Source organism: Sparus aurata, chromosome 19 (assembly GCF_900880675.1).
Source record: "Sparus aurata chromosome 19, fSpaAur1.1, whole genome shotgun sequence".
In the NCBI taxonomy this organism is placed as follows: domain Eukaryota; kingdom Metazoa; phylum Chordata; class Actinopteri; order Spariformes; family Sparidae; genus Sparus; species Sparus aurata.
This window is the reverse complement of record NC_044205.1, coordinates 24,767,952-24,792,468: the sequence shown is the minus strand read 5'-3', so window position 1 is coordinate 24,792,468 and position 24,517 is coordinate 24,767,952. Positions and strand designations below refer to the sequence as shown.

Below are 24,517 nucleotides of genomic sequence, written 5' to 3'. Positions count from 1 at the left end.
CTGTTACACCTGCAGCATGCTGGAACGTCTTTCTACGAAACATGGCGTAAGTTCCTGGAATGCCCGGATGATCACACGCAGACTTTTTGCAACGGCTCGATCTTTCAGGCCATCTTGACAAAACTTGAAGGAACTGGTGAGGGAACCGATGAAGACTCCAACCAGTTGGTTTTTATTTATTTATGCTGTCAATAAAACCGTGTCAATTCCATTCCATCTCAGAGAGGGTTTTTGGAACAGCGTTTTTGTGCGGCTTTTGAAGATGGTTGTTTCGGGAAAATAAAGTAATTGGAGGGTTGGAACAGCGCGCCGTACCCGTAAAACAAGCTGTGCATCTGTTTGAACTGGACTGTGACGCTCCACGTCAGGAAAGACTCCAATCGGAATCTGATAAATGGAGCATTTTCATGAAAACTGTGATTTGCAACTTGAAGAGAAAATCCATTTTTATAAGAGAAGACGAGGTTATTTTGAATAAGGCCATTCTTATTTTATCCATCTCTACATCTGGTTCAAAACCTTTCTTTCGTAACCGAGCGTTAATGAATACACGGGTTTATTTAGTCCCTACTGGCCTTAAAAAAATCCATTTAAAGCTTGTCTTTCACTTTTTAAAAAGGCAGCTTGACCTTGCAGCTCCTGTCCCTGCCAATCACCCTGAGACTGAATAGCGGACCCCTTCGCTTGTTTTCAGTAGCACGGCCTTTTGTTATGACTGTGTTTGAATTTCAGCTCCAAAAAAAAAAAGGAAAAAACGACCCAGAAGCACTTGCTATTGACCTGAAACACACACACACACACACAATCACGACCACATACTGCAGCTCTACCGTCGTCCCACCCTCAGAGATGAAGTGTGACCTCTGAACCCTCAACACGCCCCCCTCCCCACCCCACCCCGGGTGCTTTGTGAAGAAGCTTCATAACGCTGCAGAGAACCTGCTCCCCAAATCTGAGAGTCTGGGGAGTCCACGTCAGTCACAGGGAGCGTGAAAGAGAAGAGGAGGGGGGGAGCCGAGCGGCTAAAAAACACAAAGAAGTCGTGTTATTTCTCTCAAAAGTCAGACTCAACAAAAACACGAATGCAACACTTTTGTTTGAATAAATCTCAGACACTTTTCCGAGCACATTTCTCTCAGTTTCTTTGCAGATTTAACAGCGCGATTATATCGCCGGTGTGTCTCGGGGCCCTGTGTTCATTCTCCCTCGCACGGCATTCATCACAGTTCACTTTGCCGTTGTCTGAGGATTACTCGGCGCCTGCAGTGGGTCAGAGGTTCTGCGTACCCTCCGTGATAAGAGCTAGTCTGAATTCGAGCAGACTGGAGTAAAGTTGACTTTTTTGGGGGGGCCCCCGTTTCGACTCCCATCTACATTTATCAGCTCCACCTGGCTGCTTCTGCTTTATCCTGACAACGCTCGGCTTTTACATCCCGCAATAAAATCTCCTCCCCGCTTCGATTTTTTTACTCTCAAATCCAGGAGATTATTCTGTTCTCCTGCCGCAGCGTCTCGCATCACAATCTGGTATTTTAACTGCGAGTTTCTACCGAATAAACTCTTGATGGATTTGTCTTTTTGCCGTCTCTGGCTGCAGTCTGTCATAACCACAAACCCTCTTAGGTTCACAACATGGAAATTCCCTTAAAGAAAAGAAATAAAGAAAGCTGCCCCCTCTCAGACTCGCAGATGTGTTTTGTTTCTTCGGTGGGTTTTGAAGTCAGCCTGGTTTCTCACGGGCGGCGGCTTTACACTGATGATGATCCGGTATCTCACTGACTCATACTGTCAAGACCTCAAACTGGACCCCTTCTAATCCGCAGCCACCCACAAGCTGAAATCCCTCTCTCCCCCTCCCCGTCTCCCTCTCTCTCTCTTTCTCTGAGTAACTGTTTTCTTTGCATAGAAACAGTCTGTTGCTCGCTGTCTCTCTGCCGCTCGCAGAAAGATTCCCACTCTGTTTACTCACAAATACGCCGACTACTATGGAGATCTCAGGTCGTTCACCTAGAAAGTCTGTGCGTGGGTGTAGAGGGGGGGCGTCGACTCGTCCTGGCAACCCGCAAATATATTTGTCTCGCTTGCAAAAAAATCAAACAAACAGCCTAGAAATTGTAACCTCTCCCCACGCCTTTGTATAACTTGGTGATTCATCACCGTTTCATCCGAGTTGTCATGTGAAAACCTGGAGTTTATATACTGATTAGCACCGGGCGGCATACTTTGGAGTAAATGTAATCCCAGCCTGCATTATGATTACTGGCTAGGTTTTGTTCTAATGCAGCAAGTGTGACTTTCTAACACTGCAGAGTCTTTGTGTGAGGCTGGATGGTTGACAGCACGGGGCTCTGACATCAGAGATTTAACCGAAACATCTGAAGTGAGATTAGGGGAAAGATTGAAGGCTAAAGAATGATGTCAGTTTTGCAGGAGAAGTGTGTCAAGGCTTTACCAAAAAAAAAAAAAAAAACCCACCCAAAACGCCTCCACCGACCAGCTGTGTTTGAACGAATGCAGACAGAACACAAACACCGACCCGTCCGATGTGCGAGCGTCTTAGTTGAAAGCTTGTTTTCGTCAAAACACACCTCCATCACAAGCGGTGACTTAACGGGACACCTGTGAGTCAGAAAGACACCTGCGTTCATTGTCTCCCGTGTTGCTGCGTGAAGACTCGAGCACGAGTTGGGAAAATGAGGGGGTGTAAGACAAACGTCCAGGGGCGGTTCTAGGGGGGGGGCAACTCTGAGTCCAGACCCCCCTGTGGCCCCCCCACCCAGAGTCTGCGTTAATAATACAATGACAGATTTCTTGCAGTGATTTTGAACTGAAGGGAAAGACAGAAATAAAGTTTCACAGCAGTTTACTGCCCAATCAGAATTGTTGAAATTGTAAACACTGTTTTAAGTTCCATTTATCCCTCGTCTGAATGAGGGATTTGTCTTTTTTTCCCGGGTTGTGTGTGCCCCCCAACAAAAAAGCCGGCCCCGACCTGGCCCCCCTATTAAAACTGGTCTAGAACCGCCACTGCAGACGTCTGACCTGGGATGACTCTGAGTGTGAAGAAGAAGAAGAAGAAGAAGAAGAAGAAGAAGAAGAAGAAGAAGAAGGCTCTTTAGCAGAATTTAGCAGGAATGTCGCCCGGCAGCAGCACCGGTCAGCCCGGGTGAGGTCAGAGAAGTGAGGACGGCTTATCGCCGCTGCCGCCTCTCTAACAGCATCACTCACAGGCTCTTATCTGTCTGAGCTGTCGGAGACAAGGTCTGAACACATCCTTATCAGTCCCCCCCCCCCTACCACACCGGCTCCTGCAGCGAGACTGGTGGATGTGTTCGCTGTCGGCAGATTCCATTTGGCACCGCTGCGCCGATGCTCTCCAGTCCAGACGCTGAATCAGCGATGGCATCATCATCGTCGTCATCGTCACCGGCAGATATGTTTAACCTCAGCGTGCTTTAATCATGACTGCGTGAAAACTCTGGGAAACAAACAGGCGACAACTTTTGTGTCGTCTCGTGCTCCAAACATGACATGATCTCACCGACCAGCAGATCTGAGCTACGTGAACATACCGAAAGAGTGGTATAGAAAACTAGGTAGCTACGTTGATCGGACATATCGCTTCACGTGACTCTTCCATGGGTGACGTGAGTTAGATTTAGCAGCGTGGCAGATGAGGAGCAAGTGGAGATATTCATTGGGCTTTTCTTTACAGTTTAAAACCGACGAAGCGGATCGTGCATTAGATCGGAGAATCAGGATTGCGATTAAATAGACTGTGATGATAATTTTTGGCCAGATCGTCGACCCCTGGTTCATGTAGGATGAGGTCTTCTAATGCAGGACAGGTAAAATGGAGTTTCTGTGTCGGGAGGGAAGCGAGGCCGAAGACAAAGCTCACCATTTTCTAGGCCCGACGATCCAGGTCAGTCAGAGCGAGCTAAATTTATTTAACCTCCGCAGGGTGCAAGGGTCATCCTCAAGGGACAATGTCAAGAATTTGGACGTTGAGAGGGAGCTCTGAGTTGAACCACTGCCCCCTTTTTTTTAAAGGATGATTTGCCGCCTGATCAGGTTGCCTCCTGGATTCCTCCCAGTCGTGTCCGACAGGGAGACCCTGGGAAAGACCCACAACGGACTGGGATGAAATTTCCAATTTGGTCTGGAATGCCCTCCAGATACTTTGGCGGAGGGAAGCCTGGGCTGACTCACTTTAACTGATAGGCACGACTGACGGATGACGACTTCACTTGGTATTTTTGGAATATAAACGTCTAATCGCGAGGTTGGACGTCACCAAAAAAAAAAAAACACATTCCCGCAATGCCAGCGATAAGATGAGCATTCCTTTAAACTATTTGAATATTCACTTTCATCCAGTGATAACAACTTCTTCTTCTTCTTCTTTCTACTTTAAAGTAAGACTTAGATTTGATGCTGCAGCTCCGGAGGCATCTCCTCCCACAGGTCAAGGTTGCACTTGAAGAGTGTTTAAAAAAAGCTCAGGGAAAGTGAGAGAAACCACACCAGTGAGGAGGAGCAGGAGGATCAGGAGGAGGAGGACTTAGCCGGAGTGTGTTAATTTGTATTTGGGGTTGTGATGTCTGAAGGGAGGGCCGGATTAGCAAGCGGTGGTCCGTAGAGAGACACACACGGAGTCGGGTTTCAGCTCTGCGAGAGGCCCCGCGAGTCCAACTCACTGAAGCTGCCTTTGTCTGACCGGGGAACCAGAGAGAGAGGGAGAGAGAGAGAGAGAGAGAGAGAGGAGGAAGAGGAGGAGAGTTGAGAGGCTTTTAGTTTGGAGTGAGTGAGGCAGAGCAGCAGAGTGAGCTCCATCTCGCTCTCTCTTTGCACATGAGCAGGACAACTTTGGTTTGGATCTAAGATTTCCCGCCGCTGACGACGATGGCTTCACGGTAAATGAAAAGCACAGTTTTTTTTTGTTCCCTGTGAGGAGGTAGTTTTCAAGTCGACACTTTGTAAAGTTTTTTTTTTTCCCCACTTCTGTCTTTCGTGCAGCACTCCTCCCTGGTTCTTTGGATTACTTCTGCTCGTCCTCCGGTTCTGCTGCCGTCGCTCCTCAGCCTATCAGCTGCTGGACGGTACGTGCACACACTCTCTCTCACTCTCTCTCTCTCTCTCTCTCATGGTGTTTTTTCTGCTGGCTCATGAATTCTCATCCGCTGAACGTGATTGGTGAGAGCGCTGCGCTCTGGTCCCGGCAGGCTCGCGATGATGTCACTTTTGAGAAAGATGCTCAAACATCAAAACTGCAGCAAGAGTTTTACGCTTTTTACTGAGTGATCGTTTGAATGTTGTGTTGATCGTTTGATACAGATGAAACGCAAATGAATGAATGTTGTTAATAAAGTGATGTTGTAGCCTTCCCGATACTTGGAAAGTCATCTAAAGTTCTTAATTAACTCAATATTTAAGAGCTTAAAGACATTTATTGGTTATTTTTCCAGCAATATCTCAGCAATAGCGCTTTTTAATGTCCTCTTTATCTGCACAGCTGTTTGGCTCTTTCCACACGTGCAGATGATGATCAAATCGTCAATCATGGGAATGTTTCCAGTCTGCGTTACGAGGGAGTATTTGCATTAAACCCTCATTTTGATAAGATAAGCAGATCCCGTGGGATGCTTGATGTTGGAACCCCGCTGTATAACGCAGATTGCACCAGGAATGTGGCGCTTAACGGCGTTCCAGAGCGAAACAATCTTTGTTGGAAAACTTTCGCGGGGACCCTCTGACTTCAGATGAACTTCGTGACATCAGAGCCCGTTAGAGCGGTACCTGCTGGCTTCTGTGCCGTGCGATGGTTTCAATTATACCCTGACTGATGTTCCCTCTCGGAGCCTGTGCGAGCCGCGTCGCTGCTGTTTTCACAGCTTAAAACTGGATTTGCACCGTGATGAATGGATCAATCACTACGCTCCAACGTGTTCCCAATTTGCGCTGAAAGAGCTGCAGATTTTTTCCCCCCCTTTCCATCGCAATTGGAAACAGGCAAAAAAAAAAAAAAAAACCTCCCGACGTGCACGTTGACAGACAAGCTCTGCAATCAGTAGCGCCGCGTGATTAAGGTGGCTGGAGATGATGCAGTGCAGCTGAGCCTTCAGCGTGTGCTGCAGGGAGATGAAGGTCATCGTCGGCGCGTCTGGGAGCTTCATTAGTTCTCATCCTGGCCTTCAGAACCCCGGCGAATATGCCAGCGCTGCAGTCGTCAGCGCGCTGGAATCCGGATTGACATTTGCAGCCGCGTGTGTGTGTGTCTGTGTGTGGATATATTGACCTCTGATCACCGCGAGGACCTCCGTGTCACAAAAGCAGCTTTGTCCGGGGGCCCAGTCGGATAATTACGCGGGGGTCTCTTTCGCTAACGTAGCCCCGCGGAGCTTAATTGTCGGAGTCTGACATTTTGAATTAAACGCCGCTTTTGGGTACGAATGTGCAACCGCTTTGCAATTAAACCCCCCCCCGTCCCCGACTATGAGGTGAGAATGAAATATGATCTCGTGGGAGGCAGAACTCGACCTCGGCTGTGTGTGAGGGTGGAGTTCAGCTGATGTCTGACTAAAGAAGAAGTCTTTTTAAGAGTGTGATTTCATGGTCCAGTTTCCTCCTCTGTGGATCCTGCAAGCAGCCGTGCTGAGCCAGAGACTCCACTCGCAGGCTGCTTGTGCTTTTGCCACATTCATAATCCTCTGTCATGATTCACTCTCTCAAGAAGAGGGGGGAAAAAAAGACGCGTGTGTGTGTGTGTGTGTGCACGCTCATGCTGGCTCACCAGTCAGAGAGAGAGAGAGAGAGAGAGAGAGAGAGCACCAGGGACAAATATTTCCAGGCTGCATGTTGTAAATATTCTTGAAAACAGAGCTGTCGCCGTGGCAACGCTCACATTTCTGTGCGCCGATTGTCGAAACGAAGCCGACAGATAATCCTTTTTTTCTCCAGTGTGAAATAATGCACGCCGCGTCCTCCAGCTGCGAGGCTGTCACTGTCTGCATCCACCCAGAAAAAAAAGGTTCAGTTCTACTTTTTCTTAGGTGGATGCAGCAGAACTGAGAGAGCCGGCAGGACGACGGGATTTCTGTGAACGGGACAGAAATCGGTGATGTCACGCGCTTTTGAATTCTGACAGAAGTGGAGCAGGACAAAGCGGCGACGTTTGGCTGCGGCTGTGTTAGCTTGGTTCTGTAGAGCAACTGAGGAGATGGAAACCGGATGAATAAATGACTGACTTTTTAAATATCTTCAAAAGAAAAGAGAGAAAATGTGAATAACTGATCGTATAATTGAACAAAGGTACGGATGGTATCATCACATCACTGACTTGGCACATGGATAAATGAGCTAATGACTGAGCGGATGTCTAGATGGTTGGTTATTTCTAAGCGATATTAAATTGTTAATTTGGACGACAATGCGATACAAGCCGATATCGCAAAGTCTACACAAATGCGACATCAGTTAAATTAATTTCTGAGGCCATTTAACACGATTGGTTAGAGAAGAAGAAGCTGCAGACTTCCTTCTTTGCAGTAGAGTTTACCTTGAATTGACTCCACTAACACACAGAAAACATGGCTTAACGAGAACATTTAACTAAAGTTTAAAGATCGTCGTATCACCGACGTTAGCTTAGGCCTAGCCAGGGTTGAAATCCAGCCCTTTGCAGCCCGACATTGTTGAAACATGACCGCTGACGTTGCCTCAGCGAGAGCAACACGTTGGCAGACAGCTGAGTGAGTCGGCCTGTTGAACCGTCTCCTCTCCACAATCCAAAAAATTATTTCAACACAGCTGATTTATTCCAGAGAAGGGAGGAAATATAATCACCGTCTTTTTCTTGGCTGCTCGCCGTATACCGGCCTAGTGACGGCGCTGTTTGGATGTTTAGGAAGAAGGTTAACGGACGAGGAGATGCAGACGTTTCCTGGGAACGTCAAAATAAAGGGGAATTATCAACGGAGATGGAAGGATTATTGGTTACAAGGAGTTAATGATCAGCTCAATGGACGCAAGACAGAAAAATTAGGGTGAATTAATAAATAAGACAAACGAGCTTCGTGTAAAGAGGCGGATGGCTGAATAAATGTGCAAATGAACAGAGGAACAAATGTATATCATGAAAAACAAAAGGCTCAGAACAACGTGAAGAAGTAAACAAACCAGCAGAGGTTCCCTTGTGTTTCTGCAGTCGTGGCTCTCATTCTACAGAAGGATGATAAAAGCGTACTCTCCGGCTATAATCCCCTTTCAATCTCTACTAACGAGGAACAAACACACGGTACAGAACATCATCTTTTAGCCTGGAGGCGCTGACGTGCACACACACGCACACACACACTTGTATACGTGCCTTCATACCACGTCGACACGCTGAACACACACGTGCAAACATGCGACACACACGATGTCCTCCATCTGCTGTGCACATGGCGATTATCCGCAAAATGATAATGTTTTTAATTATGTTAATGGGACGACACAAAGGCCCGGGACACCGCTGGCTGTAGGGGACGATGAGCACGATGATGGGGCTGATGATGTGAGCCTCGGACAATGTGGATGTGGTGAACACACGGGGGCTGATGATGAGGATAATGATGATGAGGACAAGGTTGACAACGACAGTGACGGGCGGATCGTGATTCGAGTCCTCGGGGAGCTGCGGCGTGAACGCAGGGTGTTGGTGGGTGTTACAGAGCAGAGACTTGGACTTTTGATTTACAGATGAAGCTGTTGTGAATCAGAACATTGGCCGGACTTTGGAAATAAACTCTTTAAACTCAAAGTTAAGCAAAGTCTGGTCTACCATCAAAGGCAGGGCTCATTCTTCTCTTCCTCTTATCTGTTGTTTGTTCAGGGAAGTGCGTTTGGTCTCTTTCTCCCCCTCCTCAACCTTTAGGGGCTTTAATTTATGGCTCTCCTTGTCACTCGTAGCTCGGTGACTCTTTTGTTGTCACTGTTGCCTCACAGCAAGACGGCTCAGCTTTCATCTCCCAGCCGGGCTAGAACCTCGTCTGTGTGGCGTTTCCATGTTGCCACCATTGCGTGTTTTTTTTCCCTGCGCTTGCTCCGATTTCCCCTCCGTTAAAACATGTGCGTTGAGTTAATTAAGTGTCCTAAAGTTGGTCCTCGGTCGCCGTACAGGTCTTGTCAGCGATGGGTTAAATGCAGAGACGTTTCAACACGTTGTACTCGGTATTTTTCTATGTGACCAATTAAGATTCTTCCTCTAACAAAGTCACCAAACTTTTTTATCACCGCTGAACCAGAACCAGAAATTCAGCGCAGGTTTAGGCGACTCCTCTGATGTGAGGAGGAACACAAGCTAAAACACATCCAGCTTTAACAGCCGTCAGAGTGATAAAGTGCAAAAACAACTTCTTTCTGGCGTCGGTGCCGCTCCCCCATTCCGACAGGAAGCGCACGAACACACCACAGTCGGAAGTCAGACCATCCGAGGAGCACGTGAATGCAGCATCTGTTTGAGGTCACTCGGAGTATTTTTTTTTCACATTTTTGTTTTCTTGATGCAATCTGGAGTATTTTGTGCTCAACAGAGTGCCGCTCTAGTCATAAAGCAGGATCCAAACATCGGATAATAAACACGAAAAGACACTGGAAATGTTTCTTGTTTCCCAATTCTGGAAACCATTAGTGAACGAGAGCTGATTTCTGAGAGTTCGAGAGAGTTTTTCTCTCTCGTGTCCAAACAAAAGCGGCGGAGAAAATGGAGACATGAGTGTAGATGGCAGTTTTATAGAAACATGGAAGTAGAGACGGATGGAAGCTGTACCTGAATGTTTGTTAAACATTTTCTGCAGTAAATCCAGCAGCTCATAGGTCTGCTAATAGAAATAAGATGACACTGGGTTTTTAAGGAGGTAATGTGTAAATCCTTCCACGTCCATTTGGTCTTGATTCTGCCTTAATCAGGCCCTGGTTTGGCTCCAGGTTGATGTAGGTCATCTGGACCGCAGCCCTGTAGCGGAGGGAACATGCCAGGTTTTAATCTAAAGTGTAATTTCAACTCGAGCGCACAGTCAGATTCTCCGTCCTGTCCAACAATGATTTCATGAATGAGCAAAGAAAAACCGCACACAGCGCCGGAGGCTTTTTAAAAGCCTGACGTTCTCCTCGTGAGTGAACGTCCAGTTTGTTTCCATCCGAGCGGCGTCAGCTTGAATCCAGTTCGTCCGAGTTTACCCGGCTGTCACAAATGATACCAGGCACATAATCACAACAGCGAGCGCCGAGCAACAAAGCTGTCAGCGATTAAAACCAAAAAAAAAGAATAACCAAACTAGATGGTGATGACTCGGTGAATGTTGGGTAGATGTGGCCAGATGTTTATACTCATGCATGTCGACTGTACGAGTGGGCTGGACGAGTTTATACAGCATGACGACTGCTTTCTTCATCCTATCATGAGGTCACGATACAAAGATTACTCACGTTGCAGTCATTTGCCAGAAGGGCTAAATAAGAGCAATAAACATTTGGATCCAAAACTGTAATAAAGTTAATATCTTACGTTATTTTTGACTATTGTGCTGATGTTATTGTGCAGGGAGTGAACTTTCTTTTGTACAGTTTGGCTCAAGATCACTTTGAGATTAATTGCAAGGTGATTGGGATTTTTGGACTGGAGCGAGTTCGTAGGCAAAGATAGTCGAAGCTTAGCATGAAAACTATTTGTTCATTTTATCTGCCTTTACAAGAGGCATAAGTAGAGACTTCTTTAAAGTGTGTAACGTCGGAGATGGCGGTTGTATGACACATATCACACCATTTGCCCCAAACGTCAAAATCAGGAAACGTACAGTAGCGGCCAATCGTCGCCAGTCACAGTTAAGATACAGAGTTTAAAGGAAAGTGAGGATATCAAGCTAATGTGCAGGATTACCAAGAAAAGAGAGTTAATTTCAACACTGACATTAAACACTCTATTTGTTTTACTTCTCTGGTAGGATGAGCTGACGCCGTCATGCCAACAACCTTCAGAAAAAAGGCCTTTTTAAAACCATATTTTGGGGCAAAAGCCACCAAACTATTCAGTGTTGTTTATCAGAAGAGCCCACTGACAGTGAAGTTGTGCTCTCTGCCCATTCATTTAGATAGAAGCCTGCTCTTGTTAGCCCCCGAAATAGTTGCTCGGGGGACGATGCCAACATGTCTGCTGAGTAGCACGACTTGTCTAAAAAGGACAAAAGCTCTGTCATCTCTTGCCATCGAACAACAAAAGAAAACTGAAAAGTTAAAAATAAAATGTCCCAGTGGTTTGCAGTTGATGTCTTGGTTAAAAAGTCCTCAAAACTTGAAACGCTCAAAAACCACAATTCCTTCATAATTTAATCCTCTCTAAATCAACTGTATTCGTATTTCGTTGTTTGTTTGTCCTTTGGAGAGCGTCGCGAGCATCTCGTGTGGCTCTTTACGCTTTCACGTGTCAGCAAGCTCTAAACCGCTTCAAGATGTGCTGCAGATTGTGTTGCACATGTCTCCCACATCATCATCCCACATTATTCTTGTTAACTTCCTCGAGCTGCCAAATTCAGGCCGATATGACAGTTTTTTATCATCTTCATCTGGCTCCTAATTAATTTCTTTCACTCATAGCTGATGCGGTTTGTTCTCGTGACTTCCTCCCACTGATGTTTTGGAGCTCTTCATGTGACCTTGATCATTATTTCTATTTGTGTTGTGATGAGGAGATTTAACAGACCCGTGAAAAACATTCAAAAGGGAAACGAGACACGATGTAAAAGCAGTGAAAAAAAACGATTACTGTCACATTATGTAAGTGACTCTGGATTCTGCTGACTGCAGCACAGTCTCCGGGCCTCGACCGTCGTATCTGCAAATAATCTAAGACAAACCTCAAACCGAAAACACATGCGTTATCCTGCAGAGTAAACAGGAACTGCTATATTCGTCCTGGACCAAACAGGCCACTGTCTTTTGAGTCGTGGACACGGTGCGGCGCAGATGACGCGAAGGACGGGATGGATGACTTTCTTCGCGAGAGGACAAACGCAGGATGTGTTGAGTTGAGGATGGGGAGGGTAGAGGTGTCACTTTGACCTCCGTCCTTTGTGCTCTTTAGAGTTTATTCATGTCCTTCTTCTTCAAGTCAAACGCATCACTGAGAGGATCTGTGAGTAGTTTTTCTCTTTCCCGGATTTTAACGGAGTCCTTTTTCGGCGGGACATTTTGACGGCGCATTAGCAAATTGGAGTTTTTAAGATAACGTATCGTGGCTTAACCTCTCGATAATTGGCCCTTATCTGAACACCCGTCATCGCTCTTTTGAAATCAAAGCTTCGGCCATCAAAGAGCTTTGACACCGAAACGTCCTGAACGCTTTTGTTTGATGTGCTCGACTGTTTACTTTGCTCGGCCTTCGTTTTCATGTCGGCTGCTGCAGATCAAACAGGACGGCACCGTGACTCCTCTCCCGCTCCGCTTTTTTGTTTATCCCAGCTGTTCTGTGAAGTTCTCGATCCAGAATGTGGAACATCTATACACGAGTTTAAGGGCATGGATATTAGGGTCATTTTCAGGTTCGGACTTTTATTTTAGGTGTCTGCTTTACATTTTTTGATCAGATTCTTTCTATATTTTAATATATTCTGGTGTCTTTTTGTGTTGTGGGCAAAACAAGAAACTTGAGGACAGTGATGTGTACAAGGGGGGTTAAGGTTAGGGTTAGGGTTAGACGACCGCCCCCCTTGCCCCCAGTGGCCCAATTGTTGAAAAATGCGCGCTAAAGTGCCCTCCTGGGAGCCAAAATTGTGCTAAAGTCAAGTTAAGTCAGGTCAAATTTATTTATATAGCACATTTCATACGGCAAGCGTAAACTCAATGTGCTGCAAGAAATTAAAACAAAGATACATTGTAGAACATAAAATAGCATATAGGATAAAAAAAAAAAAGTGTCCTCCTGGGAGCCAAAATGCGCGCTAAAGTGCCCTCCTGGGAGCCAAAACGTGTGCTAAAGTGCCCTCCTGGGAGCCAAAATTGTGCTAAAGTGCCCTCCTGGGAGCCAAAATTGTGCTAAAGTGCCCCCTTGGTTGGCAAAACGCACTAAACTGCCCTCTTGGCTGGTTAAAACATGATAAACTGCCTTCTTGGGAGCCAAAACACACGCTAAAGTGCCCTTCTTTTCGCCCCTGCCCTTCAAAAAGTTTGAGCCACTGCTTGAGGACATCTTCATTTGCATTTTCTAACATTTTACAGACCAAACAACTGATGGATTAATTAACAAAATGCTCGGCAGATTAGCCGGCAATGAAAATAATCATTGTCATAGTCATTGTGCAGTTGTGGCATTACATCCTTACCGACGTCCTGACAGCTGGTTTAAAGGCACAATTTCTGCATAAGGTGGACTGTGTTACATTGAACAAGACATGTAAATCTGACTTTCTACATTTAAAGCTCCCTCCTAAAGTTGCTATACAGTCGGGACAGCTTTGCGATTTCCTCCAGCAGATGTCGAGGACCCTCATTGCACGGGGCGAATACACAACTTTACAGACTTTGCATGTTCAGTATACACACATAGAAAACCCAATTAAAACGTCCGCTGCATAGATCAGCAACAAGGAAGCTCGACCTGTGACCTATTCAGACAATACAGCTTAGAGGAGCAGAACTCTGACTGGAGGATAAATGATCAGTCCCAGACCAGCTGTTAAAAAAACATGACAGAGAAACAATGACGTTCCCTCCGGCGAAGCTTCTAACTACCATGAGCTGGTGTCGAGCTGTTTAATGGCCAATTATAGGCTGCGGCTGCCGACGGTTTCAGTGAGTGGGACTGTGAATGTGACTCAGGATGAAAAGAAAAATTCCTCTGCAGCTGAGTGTTGGAACATTACAGCACATAAACATGGTTACAGCAGTGAAGGGCACGGTTGTGACGGAGCCACAGTGCATCCTGTGTGCTCCGAGGACGTCTCTCTGAATAAAATATGACACGAGTTCTCCTGCATTCCTGCAGGGAAATAACTCGCTCATCAGGAGGGATTAGCTGTGCATCGAAAAACTTTGATTGACGATCACGCAAAGTGGTCTGAATTGGCGTGTTTGTTTTTCTGGGAGCGGCCGGCCTTCCTGGCTCCTTTTTTCTTTTTTTTTCTTTTTTTTTTTTGCACCACAGAAGTCCGATGGGTGAAAACATGGAATTTCTAACAGTCCCTGGAAAGTGTCCATCATGGAGGAAAGATGGAGTTGAAACAAGCAGGTGTCTGTTCAGCTGTGTGCAGACCACAGAGAAGGGGAGGAAGACGCGTCCCGTCGCACAGCGGCGGAGCGTCTGAGTCTCCGGTGAGGTCACGGAGTGCCGAGCAGCTGCGCGTGGCTCCGAAACATGTCAGAAATTAGGACTTCAGTGTCCTTAATTTACCCCAGCCCTCGTTAAAGTCCCACTCTGTGTTAATGATACTGTAGAAAAGTACATGCTTGTTTATGAGCATGTCAGGATGCCCATTTCAGTGAGTGTAGAGGGAGGGCTCGTGTAATGACAGAGCAGTCGTCGGTGGGAACAGATTCCTTTTTTTTAAACTCTGAAGTATCACCTCTGCCCTCCTTTGCTCGCTGATCTTTTCTCGTTTGATCAGCCTGTTGCCTTTAAACCACGGTGTTGGTGTTGAAGATAATCTTGTTTTGCTGCCTGTTAAGGTTTATTGCCACATGCCTGAAGCTAAATGTTTGTTTGAATATTAAGTTTAGCTTACCATCTGCAAATCGTCGAGCAATAACTTATGACCAGCCCTCTTTCTTTGATGCACTACATTGCAAAAAGTGTTTGGACATCTGACGTCAATCCAGTGAACAAATAAATCCGAAACCATAGACTTGAATGTACTTTACAAGAGATTTTTTCCTCCACTCAACCGAACGGAAAAATTGAGATCAGCCACCAATATTATGCAATAAAGCCTGACTCACAGTCAGCGTTTGATTTCATCCCACCTAGGCTCGAACCGCAATGATTACTCAACAAATTGATTAGTTGATTCACGGAAAATGTATTTGGATAACTGGTTAAAAAGTTCGAGTTCATATTCAGACCAGATTTTCAACATTTGCTGTTCTTAAAAGTGAAGATTTGCTGTATTTTTTTGTCATTTGTGATTCAGGTTTTTGGCTGTTTGCTTAATAAAAGCATCAATTTAAAGACTTAACTTGATTAATTGTGAAAGTAATCATCAAACGAATCAATTAGTCGCAGCCCTTGTTGTGGTCGAGGCTCTGTGACCGAACTGTCCACAATATCTCCTCACGGTGGGCGGTGAGGATTAAGAAATGTCGAGGCTTTCCACAAACATTTCATCGTAAATGTCACTAATTAATTGTTTTGTTGTAGGTTGATTTTTGATAAAAACTCCGTCAAAATAAAGCGCCAGTGCTAAAACATGACCTTACAGCAGGTCGCAGCTCAGCAGCGTCCCCGGCATGTTGCCCCAACCTTGAACCTCTTAATGGCTCTGCTTTGGTCTCCTGTCAAGCTGATGGATGGCTTCAGCAAACCAAACAGCAGACTTCAAACAAGGTCTCGAGCTTAACTTAACTTTGACTTTTGTCTTCCCATTCCTGTCGGCGCTTGTGTGATGCAAGTTCCTATGGTGATTATAATCACGGAGGGATGGACGATTTATCTGTGGCGGCTTGGAAACAAACAAATTTGTCGATGGCTTGTCGGACAAGCGTGACGTAAAAAACCCCTGAGGAGTGTCCGCAGTGGGGATCCTGATTGTTTCCCAGTGGGGGGCGGGATTAGTGCTGGTGTTGATGGTGGTTTTTGTGGCATGTGTGTGTGTCCGTGTGTGTGTGTGCGCTCAGCTGGTCTGCAGCTGCGTTGTTTTCGGGCACACTGTCGACTCTCTTCTTGAATATCTCACCACGAATCTAATTAACAGCCGGGTCTGAGTTTACCTTATTGTTTTGACACCGCCGGCGAGTAAACATCCTTCAAACATCCGTCTCTATCTCCGTCTGACCTTCTCTCATTTCTTTGTTGTAGTCCTTTCTATGCCTCCCTGTCATTTAATTGCCTTGCCTTGCTTTTTTTCTGTTTATTTTTCTCATATCGTCTCTTCCTTTCTTTATAAAACTGTTTGCTTTCTTTTCTCGTAACCTCCCACAGGTGTGAAAAAAGGCTGCATGCTGCTTATTCTGCTCTGTGTGTGTGTGTGTGTGTTTGTGTGTTGATTCTGCAGATTCGTGCATGAAATAATAACTCGGGAAGTCAGCTTCTCACCTCGGTTTGCGGTTCTTGGCCTCTCATTAGCGCCGCCACTTATTATGTTTGTGCGTGTGGTACACACTTTCACTTCCAACACACCAAACACTAAGGATGTGGCGCAAATTAACTCTCAGTAGTGGTAATGTGCTTTTTTAATTTATTAAGTTAAGACTTATTTTCTTTGGAAAAGACAGAAAGGATCGAAGACACAACTTCTTTCATGAGCTGCGTCTGCAGTAAAACGGATCATAAGATTCATTTAAACATGAGAATGTGTTGAATCAGAATGATTTCGACTGGGTAGAAGAAAAACTGTCAATGCAACAAAATCAAATGGGACCATTCTATAGATTTTGTCTCAACGTCCAAGTAAAGAAATGTTCTTCATTAACTGGAACTATTGTTGGCTTTAAATTTGGATTTCGTGCCATTGGCGAGCTGGATTGATGGTTCTTGCTAACTTTACCTCAAGCCAAACATCTTGCGGTGGGCTTGTAACTCATTAGATAGATTTGTTTCACATGGCTGTGGTTGATAAGTGCAGCATCATCGGGCCCTGACGTGTCCCAACCTCTTGACGTCTCTGTAATTATACTTGTCGATGGTCTGCAGTAAAAGTCGTATTGAAAAGCTCAAGATTTTCCCAACGGGTTACTGAATATCCGTCCAAAAGGGCTTCGATGTTTATGGGAGAAAGTGTTCTGGGCGTTTTCATTTCTCTGCCGTCTTTCATCCTCGCCAACGCTGATTTCACTTCAGCCAGTTTTACATTATTGCCTTCGCTGAATCTGCAACACTTAAAACGACCGGCCGTAAAGTTGCCAGATATGTGGTTCTGATTATTCCCTTCCTCTTTGTATGTGGTCTTAAAACAAACAGAATGTGATTGAAACATCCAGGTCGGGAGAACCAAAAAGCAGACGGAAATATGTTTTGTCTTCTCATTTCAAACTGTATTATCTTTATGTTCGAGGTGAAATCCTCTCGGTCCGGCTCTGCTGAGAAAAGAAGTTTCACGTTTGGTCGCTGCCCAGTTTTAAAAAATGAGAACCAGCTTTGTTTACTACAGTTGACAAGCAGAACATTGCAGCCGTAATCAGCCATGTTGATTGCTCTGGAATTGGCTTATTTAACCTCAGAGCTTTGTGGATTTATTCTCGCATACCTTTTTTTGTTGCTGAATGTTAAATCAGGCAACGTAATGAAAGAGCAATAATCAGATTGGCATTGTTTTCTCAAACGCTTCATGATTGAGTGAGAGCAGAGCAACTCTGTAGAGCTGCAGTTCTTTTTTTTAATGTTTAGTTTGTAATATTCTGTCGGAAAACAAATTTGCTTCGAATCAAGCGAGGGTCTTGTCCTCCGTCACTGATTCCAGCAGATGTATAATTAGAGTATAATCTGCAGATTAATTGGATGAACGTTGCGCTAACCCTGCCTCTGGGGAGCCACTTCAAAAATGATTGCAATTAAACAAAAAAAACACCAAAGAAAAGTTGTTTCAAATAAAGTATCAGTTCATGAAAAACCATCGCGGGTCAATAACGACTGCAAGCGCCAAACTGAACAACCGAGTCTGGAACAAACTGGGTCGGTATTTGCTAAAGCTACCGCGGCGTTAAGTTTCTGAGACAGTTTTCTATTGTTGAATATTATTCTAGGTGTTTGCAGAGAGCTTTTCTTCTTCTTCTTCGGGTCTCGGTTGAACAATTCTGTCATCAATCTGTCCTCAGCAAACACCAGACATCTCAGTCTGGTGCTCCGGCACCTAAAGCTTTCAGCGGCCTCTTTTCACCAGAGTAGAAAGAAAAACAGCTCCTTTTTTTTCCCAAAAAGCTTTTAAAGCTGAGAGTGGGTTCGACACCTATTCAGCCCCTGAAAACAGATGTTTTTATTACACTTTACTGGAAATGTGTGTGAGTAACGTGTGTGTAGATTTGGGTCTAGAGATTAGTTGTGGACCACCCTTGTGTTGCACTCAAACCTCAAACTTTCCTCTCCCGCAGATGTTGGAGCAAAGGTGAGTCCCTGTTTGGCTGTTGTCCTCCAAAAAAAATGCCACTTCCTTGCTGTCTCAGCAGCTTCTTTCCAATTCCGCTGAGTCACGGCGACATTATTAAACAATAGGATTTAGGCACAAACACTGTTTAATAGAGCAAAGTGCAGAACGAGCTGTTTCTGTCGATATTCAGCCGTTGATGACATAACCGGCTGAATTTTTCTTTAAGTGGTCCTGGTAGGAAGTAATTTGCTTTCCTCAAAAACAGCTACTCCTCTCGTGATGTCGTACCCATAAAAAGGGACTGAACCTTGGCCATGTGGGGGAGCTTTAGGCGGACGTTTTAATGGGGAATCATGTTGGTTAGAAGTATGTTCTGTATCTGGCGAGCCAGAACCTGAAATTAACTGCAGCGAAACAGTGAAATACTGGTAGATTTTTGTCTGCGGGTTTGTCTGGCAGACCTATAGAGGTTTCTCTGGTAAGGAGATACGCAGTTTTTAAGAAGTCGATCCTATTATGTCGTATTTTTTAATCCATCACAGCTGTACAAGTTTCTTTTGGCGTCCTTGATTTTTATAATCCCGCAGGTTTTCTGCCCCGATTTCCTCTCATAACTGTCGTGTAAAATGTTTGTACGTGTTTATACTCGAATCTTTAACTTTTAGGATGATCTGATATTGATTTGCTTCGTGAAAACGGTTGCTGCTGGTTCCAAAACTGGAGAACGGAGAGCAAAAAAAAAACAAAAAAACAACACATTTTTCCAAGGCCCCTGCTCCTGAATCAGCTCCCAGCTATCAATAAAAAAGTCTTGTCTCTCCATTTGAACAATGCCCTGTACATCCTCCTCCTCGGCGAACTCTAACAGCTGGGTCAAACCTGGCAACGTGGCCAATGGGAAGAGAACCAATTTAATGCGATGTTGTGGTCGCCCGAGGAGACTTCTGCCTCCTGACTTATGCAGGCATACCTCGATTTGATAACTCTCCCACTGGCAGCAGATACGAAACATGAACTCCGGCCCAATTTCCTCCCTGCAAATAACACCGACTGGGAAATTGCTTTTGATGCATTACTGAGCACAACCTGACTGCGAGGGACTCGTGGCAGGAGCTCATGTTTTGGCAGAGGTTTTATCTTTTGTTTTGGTTCTTTTTCCCCTCATGTGGGTTTGCTGAACGCAGCAGAGCAGGAATTGTAAAGTGATACGTTTCAGGTGGACATGTGGAGCGGGGATTGCCGGAGATTGTAGCGGTTAAAGTCACCTTTGTCGAGTGGTAGTTTCTCTTTGCCGGTTAACGGTGACCAGAAAGAACCTTGGGTGTTTGTCGGGAGAAACGATGCTGGCATAAAAGTGATGAAGAGTGAGTTATAGATGTAGAAACTCGCAGACTTCACACGTTTGATCCAAGCAAAATATCTTCAAAAAGAACTAGGGATGCTGTATCATTAATACTGAAAGACTTTGTTGCTTTTCCGTGTCCTCACGTTGGCCAGCTGGAAGGGTTCAGCGGTTAATTCTGTGACAGTTTTCCCTTGATCCTTCTTTTTTCCTCATCTCACTCCTAAAAGAAACATTTTTAATGGCAAGGATTGTAAATCTGACGGCTCAGCCCCGCCCCCACCTCCAACGTGTTTCTGCAAAAGATGAAGTCCACCGAGGAGCTTCGAGGCCTTTCCTGTGAAGTTTCCAACACATGATGCAACATAAATGTAATGGTCTGGAGCATGAAACCGGGGGAACAGGCAGTGTTATTAGTGTTATTGCAGCCTTGGCTTGTCTTGTAACCCTGGAGGGGTACTGTGGTGCTCGTCAGGGTTGATGACCGAGGAGGTCTCTGGTGGTTTACGATGGGAAAGGACTGTGGTTTCAGAAACATGTTTCTTCCGTGTTCATTGAGCAGCGGCAGTCAACCACGACTGAGAAAAGCCGTCTGGAAAGCATGAATTTGATTTATTATCCCCCCCAAAAGTGTAATCACACCTATATTGCAGTAAGGAACACACTGCAGAAAGTGATCCTCAGTCCTGTTTGGTTTTGTTTGGCGTCTCCTTCGCGCGAGTAACCGATGGCGACAAGACTTCAGCAAAATCGTACATTTTGAGAATGTTTCTTGCCGATGGTTTGGAGAGATTTTCTCAGTCATAACAAACTTTGCAGGGAGTTTAGTTAAAACCTGGACGCGGACCAGTAAACCAAATTCTACAAAATTGACAAAGTAATAAAAGCCAGTTCCAAATTATAATAAATATTTGAGCTTCTAGATTGAAAACAGACAGATTTTTGCACGTCCTGCGAGGAAGCTGCTCAGCTGCGAACCACGTCCCTGTGAATTTGTGCCATATGTGCAACTGTATGTCTGATTTGTGTGTAAACTTCTTGAGTGGAGCTGCCCGAGGATGCCAAATGAATTTCAGTGCAAACTCACAAAGTCGTAACGTGTCGTTTTACTTAAATAACACTAAGAGGAGGTGTGAGGAAAACGACTTCAGTGGTCCGATCAGATACGGCATTTACGCCTTTCAAGATGCGAACTCTGTCAGATTATGTGATTCGGGTCCCGGCACGGCTTGGCAGCGAGACGCGTCGGAACACAAATTGAACCCAGACCGATCTGCCCTTGTGGTCTCTCAGGATGTGATCTGTCAAGAGACGCTGAGACTTCCACGGTCGTGGCGTCTGAAGCCCTCAGAGCACAAGAGACAAGCTAAATTAGGCGTGTTAAAGCAAAAAAAAAAAGCTTCAGACATGCTAGTCTTTCTGTTGTGGTCTTCGAGGCACCCTAGAGACAATAAATGTGTCTTTCACTATGAAGAAACAATTGTGTGTTATTCATTTTCGTCTCCAAAGCCCCTAATGTCTTCGTGGCGTCCTTGGCTCGAATGAAAAAAAGGGGTCAGGAAAGTTTAAAACTCGGAATGACAGTAGGGAGAGATTAAAGTCCTATTTTTCAATATAAAGTCTTGTGTAAACTTTTACTAAGCGGACGCACATTCTCGCCAGTTTCATTGTTGTCTCATCTGATCGGGTCGGGCTGTGGAGATGAGTACGACTCCGGCAAAGACTCAGATGAAAACACAAACATGTTTACATCCAAACATCCCAGAATAAAATCTGTCATCAGAGAGAGGAGTCTTGATTATTGCTTACTGTTCCAGACACACGGCCGTCCATCACAGGCTATCCCAACAGGTGTTTTGGTTTTCCAGCATTTGTTAGTCATTTGTATGCATAGTCAGTACAAGGCAGAAGGCCTGGAACCAATTCACTATGAAAAATAATATTTACATACTGTACAGCCGATGCGCTGTCTCATGACGGACTGTGGAAACAGTTTGGATTGGAGCAGAAATGGACTTGAGATTAAGTAGAGCAAAGGGAAACGGCAGAGCAAAGGAAGCAAAGTCGACAGCTCTGTCTTCTGAAATCTCCAAAGCTGAAGCTGACGTCATTTTCCAGTTTGTGATGAATCGTATCAGGCATCTTGAAACTTGAGCTCCATGAGCGAATCCTGATCTTCAGTTCTTTTGAGATATTTAATGTGTGCAGAGGATGAAATCGTCACGCTGTCAGTTTATCTCCCGGATGAAGGAAACGGACTTCGGGTCAGATGTTCAGGATCAAAGCCTCTGTCAAGGTGCCAGCGGGTACTTGTCGAGGATATTTATGGAGGCTAACATCTATGTGCGATGTCCTCTGTTATGGGTTGGCTGTTAGCAAGGAGAGAGGCCAGCTTCTAAATCTGGAAAGCTTCACACCCATGTAAGAACTTGCACACTTAAAACGCACATGTGGCAGCAGGAGTACGTCTTTAGATGATCTCGGGTTGATTGTTCCTGGATTAGGTTACCTCAACACTGTAAATCAAACGGCTCATTATGGAATGAAAGAGTTGGTTGCTCAGAAGTTCTCAGAAGTAAAGAATAACGGTGTAAATTTATGCTCAGCAGGTTGTCAGGCAGTAACAAATTTTACTGTGATTTGTTTCATCTTTGCTGTATCAAACAGTCGATGTGAAGCGAAGACCATGGGCCAACACCCACGGCGTCGCCTCAAAAACCTGTCATCAAGCTTAACACAATGCACGTTTTTCATTGAGAAGATACGCAAGTCCGTGCGGAGCAACACGGACTGAACACGGCACATAAAGTCTCGTTGAAAGCTTCTAGCCCTGACTGTAAAAACAGCGCAGAGGATTCCATCAAGCAGCGCAGCAGATGGAGCAAAGACAGCTCAGGAACGGCTCTGTTGGGATTAGCGGTGCGGCGATCAGGCCAAAAAACATCCCAACCTACAATATAAATAAACTTTTTTCTAAATTTTTGACATGTCCTGCAGACTATATTAGTACTAGGAATAGCTTTCGAAAAAGTTTGCACCTTAAAAGCATTAAAGATGTTAAGCAGGCCGACCATCTTCTTCCTGTTGAAGGTTGACATCTTTACACTTGGCCAGGGACTGCAGATAAAAACTACTCCCTTGGCTAATTCTGGAAAATTTACAGTAATGTTCACTGATATGTGTCCCTGAGAAATAACTAAATAAATAAAATCTAGGTGGTTGCAATGTGGTTATCTGAAGGTTGGAAACAAAAGTGAGAAGACATTAGACACCAAGATCTCTACAATTTGCCTGATTCAGCCCTCAAAGAAGACTCAGTCAAACTCACTTACAATAGGAACTGGTGGGACAATTAACACATTCTCCCTCCCAACTCCTTTAAAGCTGATGCTTAGGGATAGCGGCCAACCCGTTCTACAATCCCAAAGCGTCAGTTTTTGACAAGGTGGGAAACCCAGCAGCGTCAAAAATCAACTTTTCGTACAGATAAGAGTAAGCCACAAGCACATTTAGAAGCTTGGGTGACAGATCTGGCCTCGCTGTAGGCATTTGTGTTCATTCGAATGTGTTGGCGGGGGTTTTCACACCAAACAAGACACACTTTAAAATAAAATGCTTCTGCAAGAGTTCCCGTGACTCCGTAAAAACAGCCCCAGACCAAAGGTTGAAGGTTGACAACTTTACACTTGGCCAGGGACTGCAGATACAAATCACTCCCTTGGCTAATTCTGGAAAATTTACAGTAATGTTTACTGATATGTGTCCCTGAGAAATAACTAAATAAATTAAATCTAGGTGGTTGCAATGTAGTTATCTGAAGGTTGGAAACAAAAGTGAGAAGACATTAGACACCAAGATCTCTACAATTCGCCTGAAAAGTAAATCATCTTCAACAATCACAGTCTCGTTGGGATTGGGGTCATGAAGCTGAGAGACACGGTGCTGTTTGCCTTTTGTTATCTGTATGTTTCTTTGAATTAAAATGTTTGATTTCCTTCACTAAGTTAAGAAGCGGAGGAATGTGTGGTATAGTCGGTGTATCTGGTGATAATTCCTTCAACACTAGAGCAAAAAAACTGACAAGGTGAATAAGAGCTGGCAGACTAAAGTGTCGATCCATTCAGAGTGTTTGTCTTTAATAAAAGGGTGTGAATATTTCACTTCCTCTCTCTACTTTATATCTTTCTGTCTGTATTTACTTTATATTTCTCTTAATCTGTCCTTTGCTTTCTCTCCTTCCTATCTTTGAGTCTCGACTCAGTGCTTTTTTCTCTTCCACGTTTCATTTTCTTCTTCTTGCGTGTCAGATGCGGGCCAAGTTCAACTCACACTGCAAACCTGTGTAAACCCTGCAGATTAGACCAGTTCCCATACTTTTCTTAGCTTCCCCAAACAACTAGAATAGAGCACCACCCCAAGTCCAACTCCTCCGACAAGAACAACTCAGCCACCCTGTAAACAACCTATTAAATAAACGTCTAAATAAGTCCTCTTAAAAGGGTTCGGCCTTTGTTTTGACCACGCCAATCCAAGCACTTGGGAGACAAGAGGAATTTCAAGTTAGAATAATAACGAGCCAATGAGCTTGACCTGGTTTTGGCCTGACAAATGATGCTAACAGCTGCTGAGTGTTCTTGGTTGCTGTAGGACACTGAGGTCAAGGATTGGGGTCATTTCCTCCCCGGGGTGAACCTGGGCTTCGTTTTGACCCGATTTAGCAACTTAATTGACCAATAAGTGTCGAGACTGTTGGCATGCAAGAGGAATCCATTCTGTGATTACCCGAAGCAGCTTTTAAGTGGTGATCTGAACCCTTTTTGGCAGCAGGTTTGGATGTAAGGAGTAATTTAGGTGGTGTTATTTCCACTGTACTTGTCAGGAAATCCCTTTGCAGCTAAGCACCATA

General features: G+C 44.9%; 1 protein-coding gene across 2 annotated transcripts in view; it reads left to right on the top strand.

Moving 5' to 3' along the window:
* The first annotated feature begins 4,615 nt into the window (after positions 1-4,615).
* LOC115570265 (collagen alpha-1(XVIII) chain-like) overlaps positions 4,616-24,517 on the top strand; it is a 59,956-nt gene continuing 40,054 nt past the window's right edge. Inside the window, exons 1-2 of one of the 2 annotated variants that reach the window (XM_030398726.1) lie at positions 4,616-4,916; positions 5,020-5,102. In XM_030398726.1, coding sequence (XP_030254586.1) covers positions 4,906-4,916; positions 5,020-5,102 — 94 coding nt within the window. In that variant the 5' untranslated portion in view covers positions 4,616-4,905. The remainder of the gene's footprint in view (positions 4,917-5,019; positions 5,103-24,517) is intronic. The other variant, XM_030398725.1, reaches the window with a different exon arrangement.